The sequence below is a fragment of the Emys orbicularis genome, chromosome 19, assembly GCF_028017835.1.
Source record: "Emys orbicularis isolate rEmyOrb1 chromosome 19, rEmyOrb1.hap1, whole genome shotgun sequence".
Classification (NCBI taxonomy): Eukaryota; Metazoa; Chordata; order Testudines; family Emydidae; genus Emys; species Emys orbicularis.
Window position 1 is genome coordinate 1,748,778 of NC_088701.1, and position 22,643 is coordinate 1,771,420.

The 22,643-nt window shown below is 63.3% G+C and overlaps 1 protein-coding gene across 3 annotated transcripts; it reads right to left on the minus strand.

Annotated features, from left to right (window-relative positions):
* Positions 1-675: 675 nt before the first annotated feature.
* LOC135891585 (syntaxin-binding protein 2-like) lies at positions 676-21,342 on the minus strand. Of its 3 annotated transcripts, XM_065419180.1 has the most exons (20): positions 21,306-21,342; positions 18,876-18,925; positions 17,757-17,838; positions 17,081-17,157; positions 16,338-16,416; positions 15,504-15,607; positions 14,793-14,941; positions 14,191-14,275; positions 10,179-10,309; positions 9,930-10,037; positions 8,879-8,936; positions 8,278-8,343; positions 7,506-7,586; positions 7,037-7,172; positions 5,973-6,079; positions 5,734-5,742; positions 5,399-5,488; positions 2,133-2,218; positions 1,314-1,471; positions 676-762 (listed from the first exon to the last, which is right to left on the minus strand). In XM_065419180.1, exons 1-20 carry the CDS (start codon positions 21,340-21,342, stop codon positions 683-685), a joined length of 1,773 nt encoding a protein of 590 aa, XP_065275252.1. In that variant the 3' UTR covers positions 676-682. The 3 variants fall into 3 exon arrangements, with proteins under 3 accessions (XP_065275252.1, XP_065275251.1, XP_065275250.1); XM_065419179.1 differs by lacking the exon at positions 5,734-5,742; XM_065419178.1 differs by lacking the exon at positions 5,734-5,742 and having other exon boundaries at positions 5,949-6,079.
* Positions 21,343-22,643: the final 1,301 nt, after the last annotated feature.

The following is a 22,643-nucleotide window of genomic DNA, read 5'->3' on the forward strand; positions in this document are numbered from 1 at the left end:
TGGTTTACGACCCTGTTTCCCTGAAGAGAAGACAATGGACAGAGGCGGGGCTTGGGGGAGGTGATATCAGATGCCCAGCTGGGAAGCAGGGGGGCTCTGGGCTGGAGAGGGGGAGCTGAGGTTCCCACCGAGAGGCCAGGGTGCCAGGCTGTGCTGGGAGGGGTGCAGGGAGCCAGGGCTGGGCCAGCACCCCAAGGCGGTGAAGGGGGATGAGATGGGGGCAGAAGGGGGGTTCTCTTTAACCCTTTGCAGACTGGACAGACACAGCCTGGGGCTCAGTGGCTGGATCACATCCCCCCCAAAGCCAGTCACTGGTAGCAGCCTCTGTGCGCCCCCCATCGCTGGCAGAGGGGTGACAGGAGGGGGAGGGGCTATGCCTTGGGTCCCAGGGAGGGGAGTTAGGAATGGCTGAGGCTGTACATAACGGAGTCTGACTCTTCCCCTATCCCATCAGTGGGGCGGTGGCCATGGGGCACAGAGGGCCACAACCCTAGATGGGAGCCTGGCCTGCCCCCTGCCCTAACAGCCAAGCAGCCTGGGGGTCCCGTCCCCTCTCCCGTCCCTCCCCAAGAACTGACAGCGCTGCCAAGAGTAGCGGGGAAGGTGCTTTATTGCGAAGAGCAGGTGGCTCTGGGGGCAGCGAGCTGTGGGGGGCAGAGTCTCTGCGGGGACGGGGCTGCTTCTAGACCTCCTCAGGGGCCTCCTGGTCGAGGGTTTGGACGTCATCCAGGAAGCTCTTGGGGGTTAGGATGTGACTGGAACCTGGGGGGGAGAGAGGTGGTTGGCAGCGGTGGGCACAGTGGGGCGGGCATGAGGCTGGCATCACCATCTCCCCCATCCTTGCAGCTGGACCCTGCTCTAGTGCAGGGGGGGAGGGGCTGTCTCCTGCCCCCCGCGGCCTGGCACCGCACCCCTTGTGCCGCTGTACCCTGCACGGCCAGGCAAGAATCCACGCGCTGACAGCGTTCCTCACCCTTGGGTCTTAGAGGGGTGTGTGCAGGGGGTGAGCCATATCCCTATGGGTGTTACTGGGGGTGTCTGACTGGACCCCCACACATGGTCCCTGGGCAAGGAGAGGCCTGGGGAGCCAGGGACTAGGAGATCAGGTGTCTAGATACAGGCCATGCGTGGCTGAGGCAGGTGGGGCAAGCGCATCTGTTCCCAGGCCCCCGGGTGCGGGAGGACAGAGGGTGGCAGGGGCGCCCTGTGGGTGCTAGGCAGGCAGTTCTAGGGTCTCCCCCTCCCAGGGGGTCCCAACTGTCCCTGACCTGGGCATTCCAGCCGCCTCTCCCCCCAGGACTCGCCCCACTCACCGATCACCACCTCCCACTCGCCCTTGGTGGCCCGGGTCACTTCGTAGGCGCAGCGCATCTCAGATATGGTCACCCCACCCAGCACGTAGATGATGAGGCGCGGGCCCGTCCGGTACTCGCCCGCTGGCTTGCTCCTGTGCCAATGCCCGAAGCAGGTGCTGGGGGAGAAAGGAGCAGTGTGGATACCAGGGGCTCGCTGAGGGAAGGCCAGGTGGAGGGGTGGGCACTGCCCGAAGCGGGGGCTGGGGGGAGAGGGGCAGTGTGGATACCAGGGGCTCGCTGAGGGAATGCCAGGCAGAGGGATGGGCACTGCCCGAAGCGGGGGCTGGGGGGTAGAGGGGCAGTGTGGATACCAGGGGCTCGCTGAGGGAAGGCCAGGCGGAGGGATGGGCACTGCCCGAAGTGGGGGCTGGGAGGAGAGAGGGGCTGTGTGGATACCAGGGGCTCGCTGAGGTAAGGCCAGATGGAAGGGCAGGGCCTGGAGGGGGATGGGGGGCAGGCCCTGCCCAAGGCAGTGGGACAGGAGTCCCAAAGGAGGCAAGAGGGAGTAGGGGAGGGTGGCACCTGCCCTGGGCTGGGGGTGCTGTCTAAAGCTCAGCCAGTCCCTTTCCTCCATCCTCAGCCCTGGTGTGTTGAGGGACTGCTGGGGTGCGGGGGACATGGTGAGATGGGTCCAGGGCTCCAGGCTCTTGGACACCCCCTACCCTGTAGAGGGCAGGGTCCTGGCCACGCACTCCCAGGCACAGACGCTCCTACACCCGGGGGGTGGGGGGGGTGTCAGGGCTCTACCCCCCACAGCCCAGCCAGGCTCAGCCTTACCTGACAGCAGCCTGGGAGCTGGTGGTAGGTACCGTGTCTGACATGAAGGGCCACAGCTTCTCGTCCAATTTCTTCTCAATGATGTCCTGGACAGGGGGTGGGGGGAAGAGGACAGGTCAGCAGGGGCTAAGCAGCAGGAACCTTGGACCTGGTGGCCAAGCCAGGCCCCATTGGGGGGAGGGGCTGGGACGGCTCCTCCCTGAATGATTGACAGTCCCTGTGGGAGCAGCCTGGGGCCCCCTTTCTGGGGTGGGACATGGGAAGCCAGGAAAAAGCACGTTGACTCCTCCCATGATGCCCCCCCATCTCCCCACCTCCCCCTCAGCTGCTCAGTGCTCTGCTGTGAACTCCCCACCCATCCACCGTTATGGGGAGGGCAGAGACCTCCTGCAGCCAGATCCAGGGCCCCTCACTTGGGGGAGGAGGGAGGCAGGGGGCTGCCCTCAGTGCCCCTTCCCTGCTGCGGGCAGATCCAGGCCCTGCCTCTTGCCCCATGAGGTGTGTCCCAGCCACGCAGGGGTCCCAGGCTATGATACATCCTAATGCCACATAATAGGGGCTTTTACATTAATCCGCTGCCTTGACTTGTACAGGGAGGCTTAAGGCCTGCCGAGCTGCGGCTAGCACGGGGGGGGGGTTTGGATTAGGCACAGGATTGAGGCTACCTCAACTGCCTGCCCCAAAATCCCACAGGAGGAACCATCACAGCGCTGGAGCAGGGGCCTGGGAGCCTCCCTCAGGTGGGGGGGGTTAATTCTTGGCCTGGAGGAGCCCCAAGCCAGTAGGCTGAAGGCAACTAAGTGTGCCCCCCACCCCCTTGAAGAGTGCCCCACAGGGCAGGGGGATGAGGGGCTCAGCCCCCAGCAAGCATTGGGGGAAGGAGCGACCATGTCACCTCTCACAAGCTAAGCAGGTTTGGGCCCAGGCAGCGCTTGGATAGGAGACCTCTAAGGAAAAGCCAGTGGGTGCTGGGGGGTGCTAGTGAGTCAGCAGAGGGTGCTTTATGTCCCCAGTGCGGCGCTAGGGGGCGCTGTACTGCCAGGAGCGGGCGGGGGGCTCAGCAGGGGGCGCTCTCCCCTGGCAGTCAGTGCTGGCCCCAGTGCGGCGCTAGGGGCGCTGTACTGCGAGGAGCGGGCGGGGGGCTCAGCAGGGGGCGCTCTCCCCTGGCAGTCAGTGCTGGCCCCAGTGCGGCGCTAGGGGGCGCTGTACTGCCAGGAGCGGGCGGGGGGCTCAGCAGGGGGCGCTCTCCCCTGGCAGTCAGTGCTGGCCCCAGTGCGGCGCTAGGGGGCGCTGTACTGCCAGGAGCGGGCGGGGGGCTCAGCAGGGGGCGCTCTCCCCTGGCAGTCAGTGCTGGCCCCAGTGCGGCGCTAGGGGGCGCTGTCCTGCAGGGAGCGGGCAGGGGGCTGAGCAGGGGGCGCTCTCCCCTGGCAGTCAGTGCTGGCCCCAGTGCGGCGCTAGGGGGCGCTGTCCTGCAGGGAGCGGGCAGGGGGCTGAGCAGGGGGTGCTCTCCCCTGGCAGTCAGTGCTGGCCCCATGCCGGTGCTAGGGGGCGCTGTACTGCAGGGAGCGGGCAGGGGGCTGAGCAGGGGGCGCTCTCCCCTGGCAGTCAGTGCTGGCCCCAGTGCGGTGCTAGGGGGCGCTGTCCTGCAGGGAGCGGGCGGGGGGCTCAGCAGGGGGTGCTCTCCCCTGGCAGTCAGTGCTGGCCCCAGGGCGGTGCTAGGGGGCGCTGTACTGCAGGGAGCGGGCAGGGGGCTGAGCAGGGGGCTGAGCAGGGGGCGCTCTCCCCTGGCAGTCAGTGCTGGCCCCAGTGCGGCGCTAGGGGGCGCTGGGCTGCAGGGAGCGGGCGGGGGGCTCAGCAGGGGGGGCTCTCCCCGGTCAGTCAGTGACCAGTACTGTGCTGCAGGAGTTCGTCCTTTAGATGAACGTCAAACAGCTGCTGCTCACTGGAGGTTAGGCCAAGGACCCTGCCGGCCATTCAGATTCCAGTGCCAGTCATGACAGTGTGCTGCCTGGATCCCCTGCACTTCCAGCCCCGCACGCTGATCACCTCCTGCCCTAGACTCTCGGGCAGTGCTGCTGTGCGGCTGTTAACAGCTGCCTGCCACTCCTCAGGAGGAATTCAGCCCCGGTGAGGGACCCCTGTATAAACCGCCTCTGCCCCACCCCAGAGGTGGCAGCATCTCAGTACCGGGTAAGACAACTGCCCTGCACTCGTGTCTATGATCTAAGGGCAGGTCTTCACTACAGGGGGGGGTCGATTTAAGATATGCAAATTCAGCTACGCGAATAGCGTAGCTGAATTCGACGTATCGCAGCCGACTTACCCCGCTGTAAGGACGGTGGCAAAATCGACCTCCGCGGCTTCCCGTCGACGGCGCTTACTCCCACCTCCGCTGGTGGAGTAAGAGCGTCGATTCGGGGATCGATTGTCGCGTCCCGACGAGACGCGATAATTCGATCCCCGAGAGGTCGATTTCTACCCGCCGATTCAGGCAGGTAGTGTAGACCTAGCCTAAGACCCCTAAGGATGGCAGCAGGAGAGGACTTTCTGATGAGCCCCTCACATGGCTAGAGCCCTGCACGGATACAAAAATGTGGATGTGCATCAGCCCGCGATCCACTAGCCGTCTGTATCCGCATCCTCATGGGTAGCAGCAAGCCCTCACAAGGGCTAGCGAGGGGGGGAAGGGGTCTTGCTTGGAAGAGGCAGCGCGAGGGTGGGGCTTGGGGGTAAGGGGCAGCTTGGAGGGGGTGGGGGCTTGGGGGAAGGGGCAGCGTGGAGGGGGCAGGGTCTAGAGGAGAATGGGTAGCGCGGGGGCGGGGTCTCAAGAAGGGGCAGCGTGGAGGGGGTGGGGGCTGGGGGGAGGGGTTTCTCATCACGTGATACACGGCAGCAGCAGAGCATGTTGCATCACAGTGGGGTGCTGCCCGGGAGCTGGTGGGGACGCTGGTGCTGCTCAGCGTGGCAAGGCGAGTGGGTGCCGGCCAGCCCCGACTCCGACCTGTCGCCCAGCCACTGGCTGCTGGCCGGCGGCCCCGAGCGCGCTGTGCCCCCCAGGCTGCCTGAGCCGGATGCCGCGGGCCAGGCGCTGCTGGGGAGTAGAGCCCGACCCGGTTGTATCTGCAACCGATCCACTGTCCGCAGAAATGGTGCACGGACATGCAGGGCTCCACACATGGCTGACCCCAAACCAGCCCCTCCCCCTTGGGCCCAGCCTGCCAGGTGTGACCCCCACCCCCAAGGCCAGGAAGCAGACGGCCCGGTACCTCCATGACGTCCTTGAGCCTGGGGGTCCAGCGGGAGAGCAGGTAGGTGGACTCCGGCCGCACCTTCCTCTCGGGTCGCAGCTGCCCACTCTGGGGGAGGAAGGGAGAGAGGGTGAGAGGCAGCAGGGAGGGGGTGCGGGATGGGAACGGGGGCAGACAGGGAGAGCGCGGCCTACCTGAGTCGCTCCAGCCGGGCTGGCAGGGGAGGGGCAGAGAAAAGAACAGAATGGATCACTGAGCGAGGGAGAGAGAGAGGAGGGGAGAGAGACTGATGGGAGAACAGAGACGCTTCCCCCCCATTCGCCGCATGGCCACCCCATGCAGTGGTCACCAGCTCCAGCTCCCTGGCGATCTGAGGTCCTGACCCCCAGGGTCCTCTGCAGGGCAGAAGAGGTCACCCCAGATGGGGAGTAACTCGGGGGTCACCCTCATATGGGGAGGGCGTCACCCCACTGTATGGGGCAGAGGCCACCTCTGTGCTGGGAGTAGGTCACTGCCATGGAGGGCACCTCCAGGATGGCCTGGGCTCCCCTGCCATGGGTACAGCTGCTGGCCCCTGGCCCCAGTCCCTTACCCCACGCGTGAGGAAAATGCCCAGGAAATGCATGTTGTGGATGCTGCCCCTCAGCTGCTGGATGTTGGCACGCTGGATCAGCTTGGTGAGGTTCTCCGCGCTCACATCTGCATGGGGAGAGACAGGTCAGCGCTAGCACCCCTGGGACGCACCCACAGCCTTGGCACATTCAGTCCATGGCCCAGGAGTCCTAGTTCCCTGATCAAACCCTGAGATCCTGCTCTTCCTACCCCTCCCAGAGCTGGGGGTAGAACCCAGGAGTCCTGGCTCCCAGCCCCCCTCTAACCCACTAGACCCCACGCAGTTAATGACTGAATTTAGGTTCTTGATGCTCTTCCCTCCCTCCAGAGGTTCTCTCGGGTGCTGGGGGCAGGGGTCTCTCTAGCTCCCCCTGGCAGTGCAGAGGGAGTCCCCCTCCCCCTGATCTGGCTCCCCCATCTGCAGCCAGTCTTAAGGACCCAGGCCTCGGCTCTGACACTGTACCTGACTGGCTGCAGATGGGGGAGCCCAGATCAGGGGGAGGGGGACTCCCTCTGCACTGCCAGGGGGAGCTAGAGAACGGGCCAGGGGGCTGCTCGGGGTGTACGTCTCCATCCCCCCTCCCTGCAGAGAACGGGCCGGGGGGCTGCTCAGGGTGTGCGTCTCCATCCCCCCTCCCTGCAGAGAATGGGCCGGGGGGCCGCTCCGGGTGTGTGTCTCCATCCCCCCTTCCTGCAGAGAACGGGCCGGGGGAATTGTGGAGGGCGGACACTGCTGGGAAGGCAGCAGCAGGGAGCAAAGGCCGCCAGGTCTGACCCCAGGGGGCAGTGCGGAGCGTGGGCGCGCCACACTGTCTGGCTCGCAGGCACCGAGAGGTGGGCAGAGGGGAGACAGGGCCGTAGAGCCAGGCTGGACACAGGCCCCGGGAAGCAGCTGGCTGGGAGACGCCCTGCGTGGCTGGGGGGCGTGCCAGTCTGAGCAGTGCTATTCCCCCCCCAGCCCCACAGGCCTGGGCCCCGCCTCCAGGAGCGCCCCCTGCAGCAGCAGGCCTCCCAGTGCTGCGCCCTGCAGGCCTGTGGCGTTACCGTTCTTCAGGATGTAGAGCAGGATGATGCGCGTCTTGTCGCAGGCCTGCACGCTGGGGTCCAGCAGGACGGGCACAATGATCTTCAACGGGTCGCTGATCACCTTCCCATCCACGTCCGTCCCCATGGCCAGGTCCTGGGGGGGAGGGGGGCGCACACACAAGGCCCAGGTCAGGCTGCTCCGCTTCCTCCTGCCCCGCAGCAGGATGGGAGACGCAACAGCCCCACGACCCACAGGTCGCCTACCCCCTGTGCCAGGGCCCCCTCCTCCCTGGGGTCAGCTCCCCCTGGGGTGAGCAACGGGCCCCCAGGGAGTAACCCGAGCCCCATGTCCCCCTTCTGCACCCGCGGTGCTACATGGGGGGGCTGGCCCTGGCTCCAGCGAGCCTGCGGCTCTGAGACCCCTTTCTCCGGGCTGAGTCCATGAGCCAGACTCTGCCCCCCAGACAGGCTCTGCCCACAGACCCACCTGCTCCACGCTGCACAGCTTCTCCACCGTCCCTTTGAAGTGCCGCATGCAGTCCTCGGCCAGGTTCAGGTGCGTGGAGTACTGCGGGGAGAGACCGGGACAGGGGGGAGTTTACTGCGGCACTGCATCACCGGCTGGTCCAGAGCACCCACACCCCCCAGCCCCCAAGGAGGGCCCCTTGGCCAGAGGAGCAGCCCCAATCGGCTGTGTAAGCCGAGTATATAGGGATTGTTTTGCCCAGCACTGAAGTGCAGCCACCTCTGGGATGGAGTGGGGCAGCTGGAGGGGAGGATCAGGAGGAGGAAGCAGCTTCCAAATCAGCCCACGGCTTCTCTGTTAGTCAGCATGAGGTTGGGGGCTTGGAGACCAGCAGGTGTCGGGGTACCTGTGTCAGTGGCCAGGAGCTTTCTGTTGGCACGTGGCCCAGTGGCACCAGGAGTGGCTCCAACGGGCTGGTTTGGAAGCCCACCAAGGCCCTCTCCAAGGCGTGGGCATTACCTAAGGGCTGCCATTGCTGTGGCTAACATGGCAGCTCTGGGCACTGACGGGCAGGCTGCTGCCCATGGTGCCACACAGCACCTGGGGGGGAAATGGCTCTGCCCGACGGGACAGGTCAGAAGCTCTCATCAGGCAGTAAAGCGGAGTGCCCCAGAGTGCCCTGCCCCCCAGAGAGTCCCTACTGCCCCTCACCAGCCCCACAGAGCACCCTGCCCCCCCATCAGCCCCACTGAATGCCCTGCCCCCCGCCCACTAACAGCCCCAGCCCCGTTACCTTGTTCAGCTCTCTCTGGTACTCGGGCAGCTTCTTCAGGATCTGGGACAGGTCCTGGATGTTGGTCTGGAGGGAGGCGGTGGTGAGATCCCGGCCCCTCCCAGCACACAGAGCCCCCTGCAGGGCAGAGGCCTCGCCTGGGGACAGCCGCAGCAGCCCCCAACCACGTGTGCCAGGGCGGGTCACTCAGGCCACGTGTGGCTGTGGCTTGGGTTAGACCTGCTCTTCCCAGGCCAGCTGGAATGAGACGGGAGCCCCGCAACCCGAGTGCCCCTTGAGGTGTAAAGCGGCAGCGGGCCAGGGAGATGCCAGCGTTGGCTCCCTGCAGCTCTCCCTGCGCGGCCCTGACCCTGCTTTCTGACCCCGCCCCATGGGCCTTTGCCCTCCCTCACTGTGGGGAGCTCCAGAGCTCTGGCTGGGGGGCAGGGGGCTCCACATACACCTCTTAGCCCTTTACAGGCAAACCCTGGGAGCAATTGGACAGCCCCCCCCCAACCCCTCCTAGGGCAGCAGGGCAGCCTCCCCTCCCCATCAGTGGCAGTGGGATGGGTCCCCCCGTCCCAGACTCCCCAATCGCTCCCCCTCCCAGCCCCCACCGCACCTCGTCCGTGGTCAGCCTCTTGCTCTCACAGAAGGTGTGCAGCAGCTCAGTCACCTTCCTGCAGCAGGGAGAGGGGTCAGGCCGGAGCCAGGCACTGCCTTAGAGGTAGGGGGTGCCCTGTCCTATGCTACAGGGGATGGAGCCCCCACCCCATGGGCACCACAGTTCTCTGCCTCGAGAGCCTCAGATGGGGCGGGGGGGGACGACTCTTCCCAAGTTACCCCAAGGCAGAGTTCAGTGCACATCTGGGGGCTCCTGGTGCCCTGAGGGGGGGGGGGGCTGGGGGCAGCGGCAGGCCCAGCAGGAGGTCGGTGAGGGACTCACTCAAGGGGCTGTGAGGTGCCTGGGGAGATCCTGGGATCGGGGGAAGACAGTGTCCAGGGGGATCCCCGAGAGGAGATGCAGACAGTTGCTCTGGAAGGGAGCGCTCAGGGGTCCTTTGGGGAGAGGGGCTGGGTCCAGGGGGTCTCAGCACTCAGAGAGGAGCATGTCTGAGGGACAGGCCCCAGCACTGGGTGGGAGGGGGAGGGGGAGTCCTGGCACTGAGCAGGAGAGGGGTGTGTTTCTGGGGGGTGTCCCTGCACTGGGTGGGAGAGGAGTGTATCCAAGGGGGAGTGGGGTTCCAGCACTGGGTGGGAAGGGAAGGGGAGGGGTGTGTCCGAGGGGGCCCCAGGGTGGGGAGGGCTGTGTCTGAAGGGGAGGATGGGGGAAGTCCCGGCACTGGAAAAGAGGGGGGGTGTCAACGGGGTGGGCTGTCCTGGCACTGGGTGGGAGAGGTGTGTCCGAGGGGGAGGTCCTGGCAGTGGGCGGGGAGGAGAGGGCTGTGCCAAAGTGGGGGTAGGGGGTCCTGGCACTGGGCGGGGAGGGGAGAGGTGTGCCGAAGGGGGGGGTAGCGAGTCCCGGACTAGGCATTGGGTGGGGCACAAAGTGGTGTGTCTGGGGAGGGCGGGGGTGGATGGGTCCTGGCCCTGGGTGGGGCACGGAGGGGCATATCCGGGGTGATGGACGGGGCACAGAGGGGTGTGTCAGGGGCAGGGCTGAGCGCGCTCACTGGGAGACGTCAGCGATGTGCATGTGGCGTAGCTGCACCCAGAGTTCGTCATCTTCATCCAGCAGCGCCTCCTTCTCCCGCGAGTCGCTGGTGCCCGTTGTCTCGTACCTGCGGAGGGGGGATGGGGTCAGGCTGCGACACCCCTCCTCCGAGCGTGGGAGCTACAGAGCAGTGCCGGTGCCTGGGTCCACCCCCCCAGCCCGCCTGAGGAGGAGTGCGGGGCGCCCCCTGCTGGCAGCCAGGCCCTACCTGTAGGTGTTGTTCTCGATGCTGAGCAGGTCGTAGGCCATGGCCTGGAAGGTGAGCTCATGCAGCAGTGGGGACACCAGGTCGAAGCTCCGGTCCACGATCAGCAGCTGAGAGCGGGCTTTGTCGGGGCCCTGGGGCAAAGGAGAGAGAGACCCGTCACCCCCTGCTCCGGCGGATGGTTCCTGGCCTGGCTTCCACGGCACAATCCAATGGGCCCTGGTGGGCCTGAAACTTCACCACCCGCCCTCTCTGCGGCCCAGCCCCCAACCCCAGGGGAAGCCAGGAGACACCCACCAAGCTAGCTGAGACGTGCCCTGGGGTCCCGCCCTGACCGGCAGGGAGAGCTCCCCACCCAGCTGCACTGCAATGCCCCCTGCAGGGACGGGCCACCTGCCCCTCGTGCAAATAGCAATTGTCACTCCCCCAAGCACGCTCTCTGCTCGTGCCTCTCCACCAACGGGAGCATGCCCCTTACAAGGCAGCCCCCCGACTGCGCCCTGCCCCATATGCAGGGTGGGGAGGGGCGAACTACACCAGAAGGCCCTGGCTAGTCTATCGTTAACCAACACCAGGCCCAGAGACTCTTTGATATAAGGTCCCAGAGGGGTACAATGGGACGTTATCCCTATGCCCCACCTTGCATCTGAGCTGGGACCCCATATGAGGCTTTAGCTCCCCACTCCCAGCCTGGGTGGCCCCCCCAGCATCCAGCTGGACAGAGACCACTCAAATGGTCAGCATCTCAGACCCACATCATGGGGGGGGGGGGGGGGGGGGCTGGCCCAGCCCCCGCTCCCTGCCTGATCAGCATGCACTGCCCTCTTAGCACAGCAGGTGGCGATAGGAGACCAGCCCTGCGCTCCCATGGCAGACGGCTCCAGTGGAACCCAAGCCCACCCAGGAGCACCTCAGCAAGGGGCTGCGTCTGCTCTTTGCTGGGTAGCACAAACAGTCAGGGGGGCCGGGGACGTACAGCCCCTGACGCTTCCCCAACTGTCCCACCTCAGTACGTAGCCCGATTTTCAGCCACACTTGGTCTCCACAGCCTCTGGGTAAATGGGTTGAGGCTGACGGGGGAGCGCCTCTCTTGGAGGAGTATCTGGACCCCACCACTGTAGCACTATCATTGCTGCATCCTGCCCCCCCATGCACGTGGGGCTGGGCAGGGCTGTCACCCCATTGCAGAGGGGGATGGAGGCCCAGAGGGGCTGGGTGACTCACCCAAGGTCACACAGGAAGTCTGTGGCAGAGCAGGGACATGAACCCAGAACTGGCACCATCATTCCTCTCCAGCACTACCCAGCCTGGGGGGGTTGCTATGCCCAGCGCCCCGCCCGGACTCTGCTCACAGCTTTGCCAGCTCAGCTCGGCTGGAGGGATCCCCAAGTGCAGATGGGGGCTGGCGTAACCACCAGGTCACCCCCAGAGCAGAGGGGCGCTTAGTGCACTGGTGAGTGCCACAGCACTGCCTGGGCCAGCTACCCCTCAGGGCTGGCAGCTGGGAAACATCAAGGCAAGAGGGCCTAGGGCAGACAAGGCCCCAGGGCGCTGTGACCGTGGGCTGGGTGGCTTTGGAGACCTGACTGCTAGAGGCCATGCTACAAGAGTCCCTGGGGTTCTGCGCCAGCTGGCAAGGCGGGGGCACACTGGACTGGCCAGCCGGGATTGTGCAGCATGGAGCCAGCACTGCATTGAGAGCAGGGGCTTGAGTCAGCCCTCCCGGTCCTGCGGTGGGCGTGCTGTCTGGACTCCTGGCTCCTATTCCTGCCTTTGCCACCTACTCGTGGCACGCTGCTCCATGCCTCAGTTTCCCCCGTGTAACATAGGGATAGTGCTGACACCTGTGACAGGGAGGCTTGGCAAGAGTCTCAGGAATATCCCTGGGGGGGCTCAGAGGAGCAGGGTGTGCACGGAGCAGGACTTTGCCCTCCCCAGCGCCGCTCTCAGCTCCTGAGAATAGCACAGATCAGACGGGGGCTGCAGGCTGGAGCCAGCTCTGCTGCAGCAAGTAGCTCCGGTGGTTAACAAGCATGCTGTCAATCCCTTCCCTGGGTAGATGGTTTGGGCAGCCAGGTGTGGGCCAGGCTCCCCTCTGGAGGCAGGCCTGTGCTGCCAGCTGTGAGTTACAGAGCGTCTGTGCCATGGCAGCCAGCTATCCCAGAGGGGGCCCCCCTGCCCGAGACTGGTCTCATTATCCCCATTTTACAGATGGGGAAACTGAGGCACAAATAGGGGAGGTGACTTGCCCAAGGTCACCCAGCTGGGAATAGAACCCCGGTCTCCCGTCCCAGTCCAAGGCTCTAGCCACTAGGCAACATTGCCTCGGTGGATGGGAAAGTAGAGAGGAAAGGTGCGCTCATGGCTCCACAGGGTCGGTGCCAGGGCCCCAGCTGGGGAAGTCTCTGGGAGGAAGCCCTTTGCTGTGCCAGACCCCAACAGGTCTCTCTCTTCCTCCAGGACAAACCATACGGCCTCCCACCTCCTGAGACCGAACCGCTGGGCTTCACCCCGTGAGCCCTGCCCAGCGAGTCCAGCTGAGACAGACCCTGGGACAGACCCGTCCACTCCGCAGGGCCCGACACCACTCAGCCTGGGTGACAGGGCCACTCCCCCAGCGTTGTCAGAACAGTCGGGTTTCTTAGGCACCTGGACCCCAGCCCGGGCAGCCCAGCCCACTGAAGGTTAAAGCAAGAGGCCGTTCTGGTTAGCCCAGAGCCCGGCCGAGCTGCAGCGAAACCTGTTTTCAGGCTCCTGGTCTCTCGCTCAGGGCCTGTCTACATGTAAACCCCTGCAGCTGCGCCGCTTCAGTGACGCCGCCTTTCTCATACCCCCGAGCGAGGCAATTGCCTCCTGTAGACCAGGCCTCAGTCTGACCTTGGTCAGTTCTCAGGCGAGAGATCCCAGCTTCCCCCACTTATCCCCCAGCTCAAACCTTCCCAACCCTGTGTTCTCGAGCTGGGGCCCCTGCTCCGATTCCCTGCTGGGAGCGTCCAGCCAGGAGCCATTGGAGATGTCATGGTCTTTCTGGCCCCCAGGCTGATCTGGGTTGGATTCTCTTCATTTCACCAAGACAGGGATGTGACACCCCCCCACACCATGATTCTTACCTTCCCTGAGAGTCCTTCCCCCCACGCCCCACCAGAGAAGCCATGAAACATATAGGGGAAACTGAGGCATGCATTGGCTTCATAAAAGATATTACAAACATTCCCAGTTGGTCACAGGTGCACAGTCTCCCAGCAGCTCGGCAAAGGCTGGAAGCAAGAGCAGAAGCAACAGGAGGGAGAGATCTGGGCAGGCCTTGGATTTTACATCACTTTGCTTCTCCTAGGGAGACAGGAGCCACTGGGTTTCCCATGCGAGAATCCAGGGCAGGGTGGGTTTGCAGCTCCCCTCTGCTGGGGGTGAGACGGGGACGGCAGGAGCTGGGTCAGGGCTGACTTGTGGCTAAGGCTCAGGAGAGCTGGGTTCTACTCCTGCTCTGACAGACTCCCTGCATGCCTCAGTTTCCCATCTGTAACACAGGCCCCCCTGCCTCCCCTGGGAGGCTGAATTCGTTAGTGAGGTTTCGATACCACGGTGATGGGTGTAGGAGCACACACAGACAGGAGTGTCCAGGTGTGGAAGAGGCTCTGTGTGCAAAGCTTACTTCTGTGACCGAACTGCCCTGTTTATAAACAGAGATTGTGCTGGGCACACACTTCCCCAGTCGGTGCCTCGGTTTCCCCATCCGTACAGAGGGGATAAGGACACTGGCCTTTGTAGAGCACTTTGCGATCCGCCCACGGCCACTGTTAGAGAAGGGCTGGGGCCGTTAGTCCAACCACACAGGGAATGCTATTGTTCTCCCGAGCCCTCAGGATCTCCAAGGGGGTCTAGACCCCACCCCTCCCCCCGCCAGGATCTCCGAGCAGGTTCTAAATCACTCCTCCTTCCTTCTACTTCTCATGTACTCCCCCTCCCCCCGCGGCTCTGTCCCATGGTGAGGGCGTGGCCGGCACAGCTCGCTCACCTCTCCCATGCTGGGCTCGTATGCCTTGAACTCCTTGAGTTTGGCCAGTACAGCATGCGCCAGGTGGAAGTTATCTTCATAGGCCCTGCAGCAAAGACAAACCCTGTGGGTAGAAACAGCTCCTCCCCCAGGGGCACACGCACTTCCTGTAGGAGATGACCAGGTAACCTTCTCCCTCTGGGCACACTCACTTCCTGTAGCGGATGGCTGGGTACCTCCCCATGGCACACTCAATTCCTATAAGGGATAACTGGGTACCCCTCCTCCCGGGCACACTCACTTCCTGTAGCGGATGGCCGAGTACCCCTCCCCCCGGGCACACTCACTTCCTGTAGCGGATGGCCGGGTACCCCTCCCCCCGGGCACACTCACTTCCTGTAGCGGATGGCCGGGTACCCCTCCCCCCGGGCACACTCACTTCCTGTAGCGGATGGCCGGGTACCCCTCCCCCCGGGCACACTCACTTCCTGTAGCGGATGGCCGGGTACCCCTCCCCCCGGGCAAACTCACTTCCTGTAGCGGATGGCCGGGTACCCCTCCCCCCGGGCACACTCACTTCCTGTAGCGGATGGCCGGGTACCCCTCCCCCCGGGCACACTCACTTCCTGTAGCGGATGGCTGGATACTCCTCCAGGGTTTCACACAGTGAAGCAATCTGCTCTGCCAGCATCTCCAGGTCCTTCTTCCTTTCCCAGGCGCCCCAGGGGCTGAACCAGGTGTGGAAACTCTGTGGCCTGTCCAGGGAGTACACCTGGGGGGCGGGGGGAGCAGAGATCAGACCCTGGTGCCAACTGCTGGCAGCCAGGCCAGCTGTGCCCCATACCGCGCCCCTAAGATGCGCTGTTGGACCAGGCCAGCCTGGCGGAGCCGGAACGAGCCCCTAGTGAGGGAGAGATCCCTTTGCCAAAGCCACTCCTGTTGTGGTAGAGGGACAGCGGCCCAGAGATTCATGCACCCGCCTGGGATGAAGATGCCCCGGATTCAGGTCCTTACTGAGCTGCAGCGGAGTATCTCTGCCCTGGAGAAGTCAATGTTGGGGAAGGGGGCTTGGACATGCTTCTAGTCTGGCGAAAGCCCCAGCGTAGCCACAGGCAAGCCCGGCATCAACGCGCGTCTGCCGCTGTCGCTTATTTCACTGGACGAACAGAACGAGTCATTGGGGAAAACGTGCTGCCCTGTGCTGGCGTCAAACCCAGGGCCCTAGAAGGGAAAGGTGTCCCCGCCCCGAGCCATGTGGAACACTAAGGTTGGGGTGTCGTACGTCACCCATCTGCCCTGCGGCCCTGCTCCTCCAAAGCCCGGTCACCCCTTACCTGGCTCTCATAGGGCAGGAAGGCCATGTTGATCTCCTTGAGGATTTTGATGGCCTTGGTGATCCGTGACTTCCGCAGCTTGTTGAACAGAGGGTCAGGACAGGCTGCAAGGCAAAGGCAGTGGGTGGGGGTGACAGGCACAGGGCTCAGGACCCCCAGCACAGCGCCAGCCCCCACGGACGGGGCCAGGACGGGCACAGCAGGGGCAGTAGTGCTGCACACCTGTGGGGAACCTGGGCAGGTCAGCAGGGCCACACAGGAGTCAACTATGAGTCCAACCCCCCTGAACCAGAGTCACGCCAGGTTCTCGGCTTCTGCAGCATCAGCAGCGAGGAGGGTGGGGGCACAATCTCTCCTACGCAGTCCCTTTCTCACACCCTGCCCTCAGCCCACCGCAGGGGGAAGTGACTGGAGTGTACAACTCAGGATGATGCACAAGGAGGAACAGGGACTTGGGCTGTAATGGGGAGAAGCAGATGTGACCTTGACACACTGGGTATTCTGGGTATACCATTCCCACACCCCAGTTGGGACTGATGGAGCAATGCATGCTGGGAATGGTAGCCAGAGGCCGCCTTTCTGGGCGCACGCTGCAGGTGTCTGTGAGCCGTGCTGGCTGGAGGCAGGCCCATGGGGGAGAAGGGGGGGGAAGGGATCGGTGGGGTCGTTCGGTCTGGCCTGCTGGGTCTGCATCCCCCTGCAGGAGGGCAGAGCGTAATCAGGGTGCTGCGCATTGGCCTGCCGGCAGAGAGAGACCCCGCCCCCCACCCCCAGGCTCCAGTGTGCGGCTGGCCAGGCTCCCGGCAGGGGGATTCCCCGCCCCCCGATACTCACGGCTGAGGAAGAAGACGTGAGCTGCCTTGTAGGTGAAGGTGGGGGTGCCCTGGAAGTCATCGATCAGAGCCTGCACCGACTGCAAAGGGGGGAGAGGAGGGGTTGTCAGCACCAGCCAAGGCCCCTCCCTGCTGCCCGAAGGGCCCAGCCCATGCTCAGCCCCTGGGGACTCAGGGCCCAGCATGATGCCATCGGGAGGTGGGCTGGTTTTCACCCCCCTGCCCCTGGTCTCCCTCCACTGGCCTCCCTGCTGCAGACGCAGGAGCCTCCTCCCCCACAGCCCCTGCTACCTGAGCCTCTGCCTCAGCGATTCTCCTTCACTTCGAGTCTCAGCTGAGGACTTAGGGTGACCAGATGTCCCGATTTTATAGGGACAGTCGCAATATTTAGTTTTTTTCCCTTCTATAGGCTCCTGTTACCCCCCAACACCTGTCCCGGTTTTTCACACTTGCTATCTGGTCAGCCTAGCTGAGGTTGCCTCTCTCCGCCTGCTGCACCTTCCCATCCAACCCCCACGGGACTGCACTGCGGAGAGGTCTGGGGGATAGTCTGTGCCTCACGTGGCAAAGAACACGAAGCCCAGCTCCGGGGAAACAGCCTCTTGGGGAGCCCCTACTGGCCCCATTCCCATCCTGACCTTGTGCTGCGCATCCCCCCGGACAGCGTCACCTCCAGGCTGCACTAGGTGCTGCCCCGGGGTCTCCCCTGCTCCCCATCCAGCTGCCCCAGGCCCGAGCTCCTACCTTCTCCACAGGGCTGAGCAGGTAGATGGCCTCCAGGCTGGGGATTGGCTCCCGGCGCTTGTTAATATCTTCCACAACTAGGAGAGAGCAGACATTGGGCGCGGGTCAGTGTGTCCTAGCCACCCGCCCCAGCCGCTCTCCACCGGGATGGGGGGAGGGGAAGCCAAGGGGAACAGGGATGTTCGCTGGCAGCAGGCTGAGGGGTTCCACAGGCTACAATGCAGCAGCAGCTTTGATGTGGGGCCATGGGCTGCGATGCTGCCCCAGTACGGAGCAGGGAGGAAACGTCCCTCTGTACTGTGCTGGGGACACCCCCCTAGAGCGCTGGCTCAGCTCTGTGCCCCTCAACCCCAGGGCTCCTCCACCCTGGAGCAGGGAGCCAGCATTCCCCCTCCCCTGCCAGGACCCTGCCCGCAGCATGGGGGAGGAGCAGCGAGGAGTTAACGGGGGTCTGAGAAAAGCGGTGAAGAGGCTGCTGGGGCTGAAAGCGCCGGGCTAAGGGAACTAGATCTGGCTGGGAAGGTACCAATAGCAAGGAGGGCATCTAGGGGGCTGCAAAGGGGGGAAACTAGATGCAAACGTGAATGTAGACAAGTCAACTCCCCGACTGTGAGGTGTATCCAAGGGGGAGGGGAGCCCTGGTGGGGGGAGCAGACGGGAGGGAGGGGCCACTCACGCGTGATGCCTTCGTCCACGATGTCGGACATCTTGCAGCACGACGAAAGGATGCGCGTGCTGGGGTGGTCCATGATCAGCACCTGGGGTAGCGAGAGGGGAGCGCGCCGCTTCGGACGAGCTAGTCACTGCCCTGAGCCCAGCCGCCCACCATCATCATCCACGGCACAGCCAAGGGAGCAGAGCGACTGCTAACGGCAGAGCCGACGGCTCCTGGCCCAGCCCTTCCACAGCAGAGCGGCAGGGCCGTTACCAAGCCTGCACTTGGCTGAGCTGACCGTGCTAAGGACTGCGTGAGGAGCGACAAGGAGAGCAGGCTCCGAGCAGAGTGGCTGGTACGAGATGTCAGAGACAAACCTGGGACACCCGGCTATTCCGAATGGTTCCATCCTCCTAGACTGGAGGAGATCAGCCTCTTGGCCCAGGTGACAGGGTGAGTGCAAGAGGCAGGGACAGAACCCAGGAGTCCTAGCTCCCAGTGCCCTCCTCTGATCCACCAGATACCCGCTCCCCAGCCCTCGGACAGAACCAGGATCAGGGCACAGAGGAATGGAACGAGGGGAGTCTCCGTGTTCCCCTAGGAAAGCCCTGTAGGCCATCGGCCCAACATCTCCACCGCTTTCCTGCCGTGTCGAATGAACCCATTGCTCCGTGCAGCCCAGCATCCCGCTGCACCAGATTCAGCCACTGGGAAACCTAGTCCCCTGTGCTCCCTCTGCCGCACCGGCCAAGCCCACCGCTCCACACACCCCAGCCCAGTCCATGCCGGGGGCTCAATAACCTGCCTGCCCAATGGTGCATGCTGCCCCCATGCTTGGCGCTTTCCTGCTCCTCCTCCCACCCAGGCTGGCTCACTGGGCCCAGTGGTCTGATCCGGTGTGTGTGGGGGGGAGATATGGGGCTAGCTGGACCAGCTGGGTCTTATCCAGCACAGCGGGAATGCAGACATACCCAAGCCTAGCTGGGGGCGGATGATCGGCTAGACAGAGCAGGGATCTGATCCAGCCTGGAAAACCTCAGGGTCCTAATGAATCCCAAGAAGCTGGAGGGGAAGGAGCACGATATATGGATACAGCATATCCCCAGGGGGACACCAGGGCAGCAGGCCCGGCCTGCTTACCTTCCATTCTCCTTCCTTCTTCACGCTGCGAAAGACAACGCTGAGGATCTCTGCGAGGGAAAGAGATGGGGATTAGTGGTGGGGATTGGATGGGACGGCTGTGCCCTGAGCCAGGACCCACTGGCTGGTGGAAGGACCCCTTGGGGAAGTGGCTCAGAGGCTGCTCTCAGGCCAGCTAGTGATGTGCTCCTAGCAGAGCCCCCAGTCAGCGATCGTGGTGGGGTGGCAGGCTAGATGGGCCATGGCTCTGATCCCCCTTCCTTTCTGCCAGGCTGGATACGAGCACAGCTGAACTGAGGATCTGGCCCCGTGCAGCAAGAGAACAGATCCTGTCCAGCACCTCTTGACTGGAGGGGATCCAGGGACCCTCTACTGTGTGTGGGGGACGACAACACGACAAAGACTTCGAATCCTGAGTCCTGCACAAAGAACCCCTCCAAGGCATGCCCCGCTCAGGGAACTGCCGGCCTGTCTCCTGGGCACCTTCCACGGCCAAGCTAAGCAATTAGATAGTCAGCTCTTCGGGCCAAGCACCATCTTTTTGTTATGCCCAGCAGAATGGTACCCTGACCCATGACTGGCACTCCTGGGTGCTACCGTAATACACCTAATAAATAATGTACAGCACCCAGCACAATGGGGTCCTGGCCCACGACTGGTGCTCCTGGGAACTACCGTAATACACCTAATGAATAATGTACAGCACCCAGCACAATGGGGCCTTGGTCCATGACTTGGGCTCCTGGGACCTACCGTAATACAGGCATTTCAACCCTGAACTGCAGCTACGGCCCCCCACACCAGCCCTGGGCTGCCCCCACCAGCTGTGCCAGTGCCCCTCACTACTGACTGGAGCCCCCTGCTACCCCAGCCCTGGGCTCCCTCCCATTCCCAGCTCTGCCAGTGCCCCTCACTCCTGTCTGCAGCCCCCTGCTATCCCAGCCCTGGTCTGTCCCCCACCAGCTCTGCCAGTGCTCCTCACTCTTGAACCGCAGCTATTCCAGTCCTGGGTTCCCCATCTCACAGCTCTGCAGATGCCCCTCACTCCTGTCCTCAGCCCCCGCTATCCCAGCCCTTGGATCCCACCCACTCCCAGCTCCGCCAGTGCCCTTTACTGCAGCCCCCTGCTATGCCAGCGCTGGTCTGTCCCCACCAGCTCTGCCAGAGCTCCTCACTCCTGACCTGCAGCTATTCCAGTCCTGGGTTCCCCCCCCCCTCACGGCTCTGCAGATGCTCCTCACTCCTGACCTGCAGCCCCCTGCTATTCCTGTTCAGAGACCCCTCTTGAACCGGGGCAGTATGGCCCAGCCCAAGTATTCAAAAGTCACGTGTCAGGCCCTCCTAATTGTGAGATTTACTGAGGAAAAACTAAGAGAAGAGCTAAGGGTTATTAGCACCACCGGCCGTCCTGACCTGTGGGCCACTTTTGCTCTGTCCCAGTTCTGGGGGCAACCATGGAACATCTGAACTGAATCCACTTTCCAAGGGTCTTTTAAACCCCAGGCCTGTGGTCTGGATTTAGCCACAGGCCCCGTCCACTGCAGCTGGGGCTGGAGATTCAGAGTGGCTTGGGCTTCTGAAGTAACACAGCCCACACAGCTTATGCTCTAATAAATTTGTTAGTCTCTAAGGTGCCACAAGTACTCCTGTTATTTTTACAGCCCACACAGCGGGTCAGGGTGTTGCCAGAAGACAATGACTAACACATAGCAACTAACACCTCAGAGTCCAGCATGCACAAGGCAGCGGAGGCCATGCTGATCAGGTGTAAGGCTTTAACTTGTTCTCTCCTACATTACAGCTATAGCCTATGCCAGCTCTGCGTTGCGGCCGGGCAGAAGCGTACTGCTTCACTACGGTACAAAGTGGCTATGACGTCATTTTTCTCCTCGTGTGCAGCTGTTACCCCTTCTGACAGGCTGTTTATAACGCTAAGTTTACTAGTTTTCGGAGGTGGTTGGGGGAGGAGAGGGGGTGCAAGGTGGAAGTTTCGCCTAGGGCGCAAAATATCCTTGCACCGGCCCTGGCGGGAGTCACCCCGATGGAACGAGATGACGATGATTCCCCCCAAAGTGCAGCTCCTATGGGAGGGGGCAGCCCTTGGGGGTGGGGCAGACACCCTCCTGGTGTGTGACAGGCAGGCAGGGGGAGGAGGAGCTCTCTGCTCTGACTGGTTTCAGAGTAGCAGCCGTGTTAGTCTGTACCCCACGAAAGCTTATGCTCTAATAAACTTGTTAGTCTCTAAGGTGCCACAAGTACTCCTGTTCTTTCTGCTCTGACTGACTCCTAATCCTCCCCGAGGGTGCGACACCCCCATAAGCGCCCCGCCCTGCCCTCCCCGGGCCCCCCAACTGGGTCCTGTTCCCCCAGACCCACACCCGACTGGATTCTGCCCCCGACCGGGCTCAGACCCCCCAGCTCTGCACTCACTCTCGCGCACCACCGCCTTCAGCCCGGATGGGGTCATCTCTGCCTTCTCTCACGCACCTTCGAGTCCTGTGGATGGAAGTGGGACTCAGCTGTGTGCGGGGCAGGGCTGGAGTCAGGACTCCTGGGTTCTGCCCCTGCTCTGCTCCTACCCTTGTGCGCGCCCTGGCTTCTCCCTGCCGTGCTCTGGGGAGTGTCTGTGACACTGGGCGACGGCCCCTAGTGACACTGATGGAGGGGCCCAGTTCCCTCTAGTGTCACTGATGGATGGGCCCAGCCCCCCCAGTGACTGATTTGAGTATAAAGCAACTGGGGTGCTGGTGGGTCGATGTCTGCAAGGCTGATGACGGCCGAGCGCCGCAGCCCCCCACTTCTGGCGCTGCAGGGGCCGGGCCTGGGCACCCATGGGCCTGCGCCTGGTGACAGGGCCACGCAGGTCCCCGCTGATCCCCCACCCGGTCACGTGGGGCGCAGAGGGAGGCGGGGCCCCCTTGCAGGGTTAAAGCGAGGACTGGGTTGGGGTAGTGGGGCCTCAACCCACTCCGGTCAGGGCCCCCCACCGAGCTGCAAGTCCCCCCCAACCAGTGCCCCCCCCAGCAGTGCCCCTCGCCCCCCCGAGTCAAGTCTCTTGCCCACCTCCACCCAGCCCCCCCCCCCCCGCCCCAGCCAGGCTCCTCAGCCCCCCTCCACTCAGCCCCCGCAGCCAGGCCCCCCAACCAGGCCCCGTGTTGTACCCAGGAGCAGGAACGTCTCCTTCCCTCGCTCTTCACTTCGACCAGAACGTGCTGGGACGGCCTGAGCTGCGCACACAGAGTCACTGGGACGGACTGCACCACGCGGCAGGGAGCTCAGTCCCTTTCCGCATTTAGTGGCGGGAAAATATGGTACAGTCCCAGCAAGGGTGGAAAACAGTCTGAGGTAAAATTGTCCTTGGAGTGGCCAATGGCGGGAAAAACCAGTTGGATCCAGTTATGACTGGGCCATGATAACAGTAAACAGCAAGATGGCGGTCACAAGATGGCAGTTCAGACGCCATCTTGGATTGCTGCTATATCTGTACAAACTACACATTGAATTTAATATACACATATTTTAACAGACTATAATCCTATAACAAAACACACCCAGCAGTATATAGAGCAGTATAAACAAGTCATTGTCTGTATGTAATTTTAGTTTGTACTGACTTCACTAATGCTTTTTATGTAGCCTGTTGATGTACCCCCTGGAAGACCTCTGCGTACCCCCAGGGGCACACGTAACCCTGGTTGAGAACCACTGGATTAGAGAAACGGGGGGGGGTCCTAGAAATCAGGACTCCTGGGTTCAATCCTGACTGCA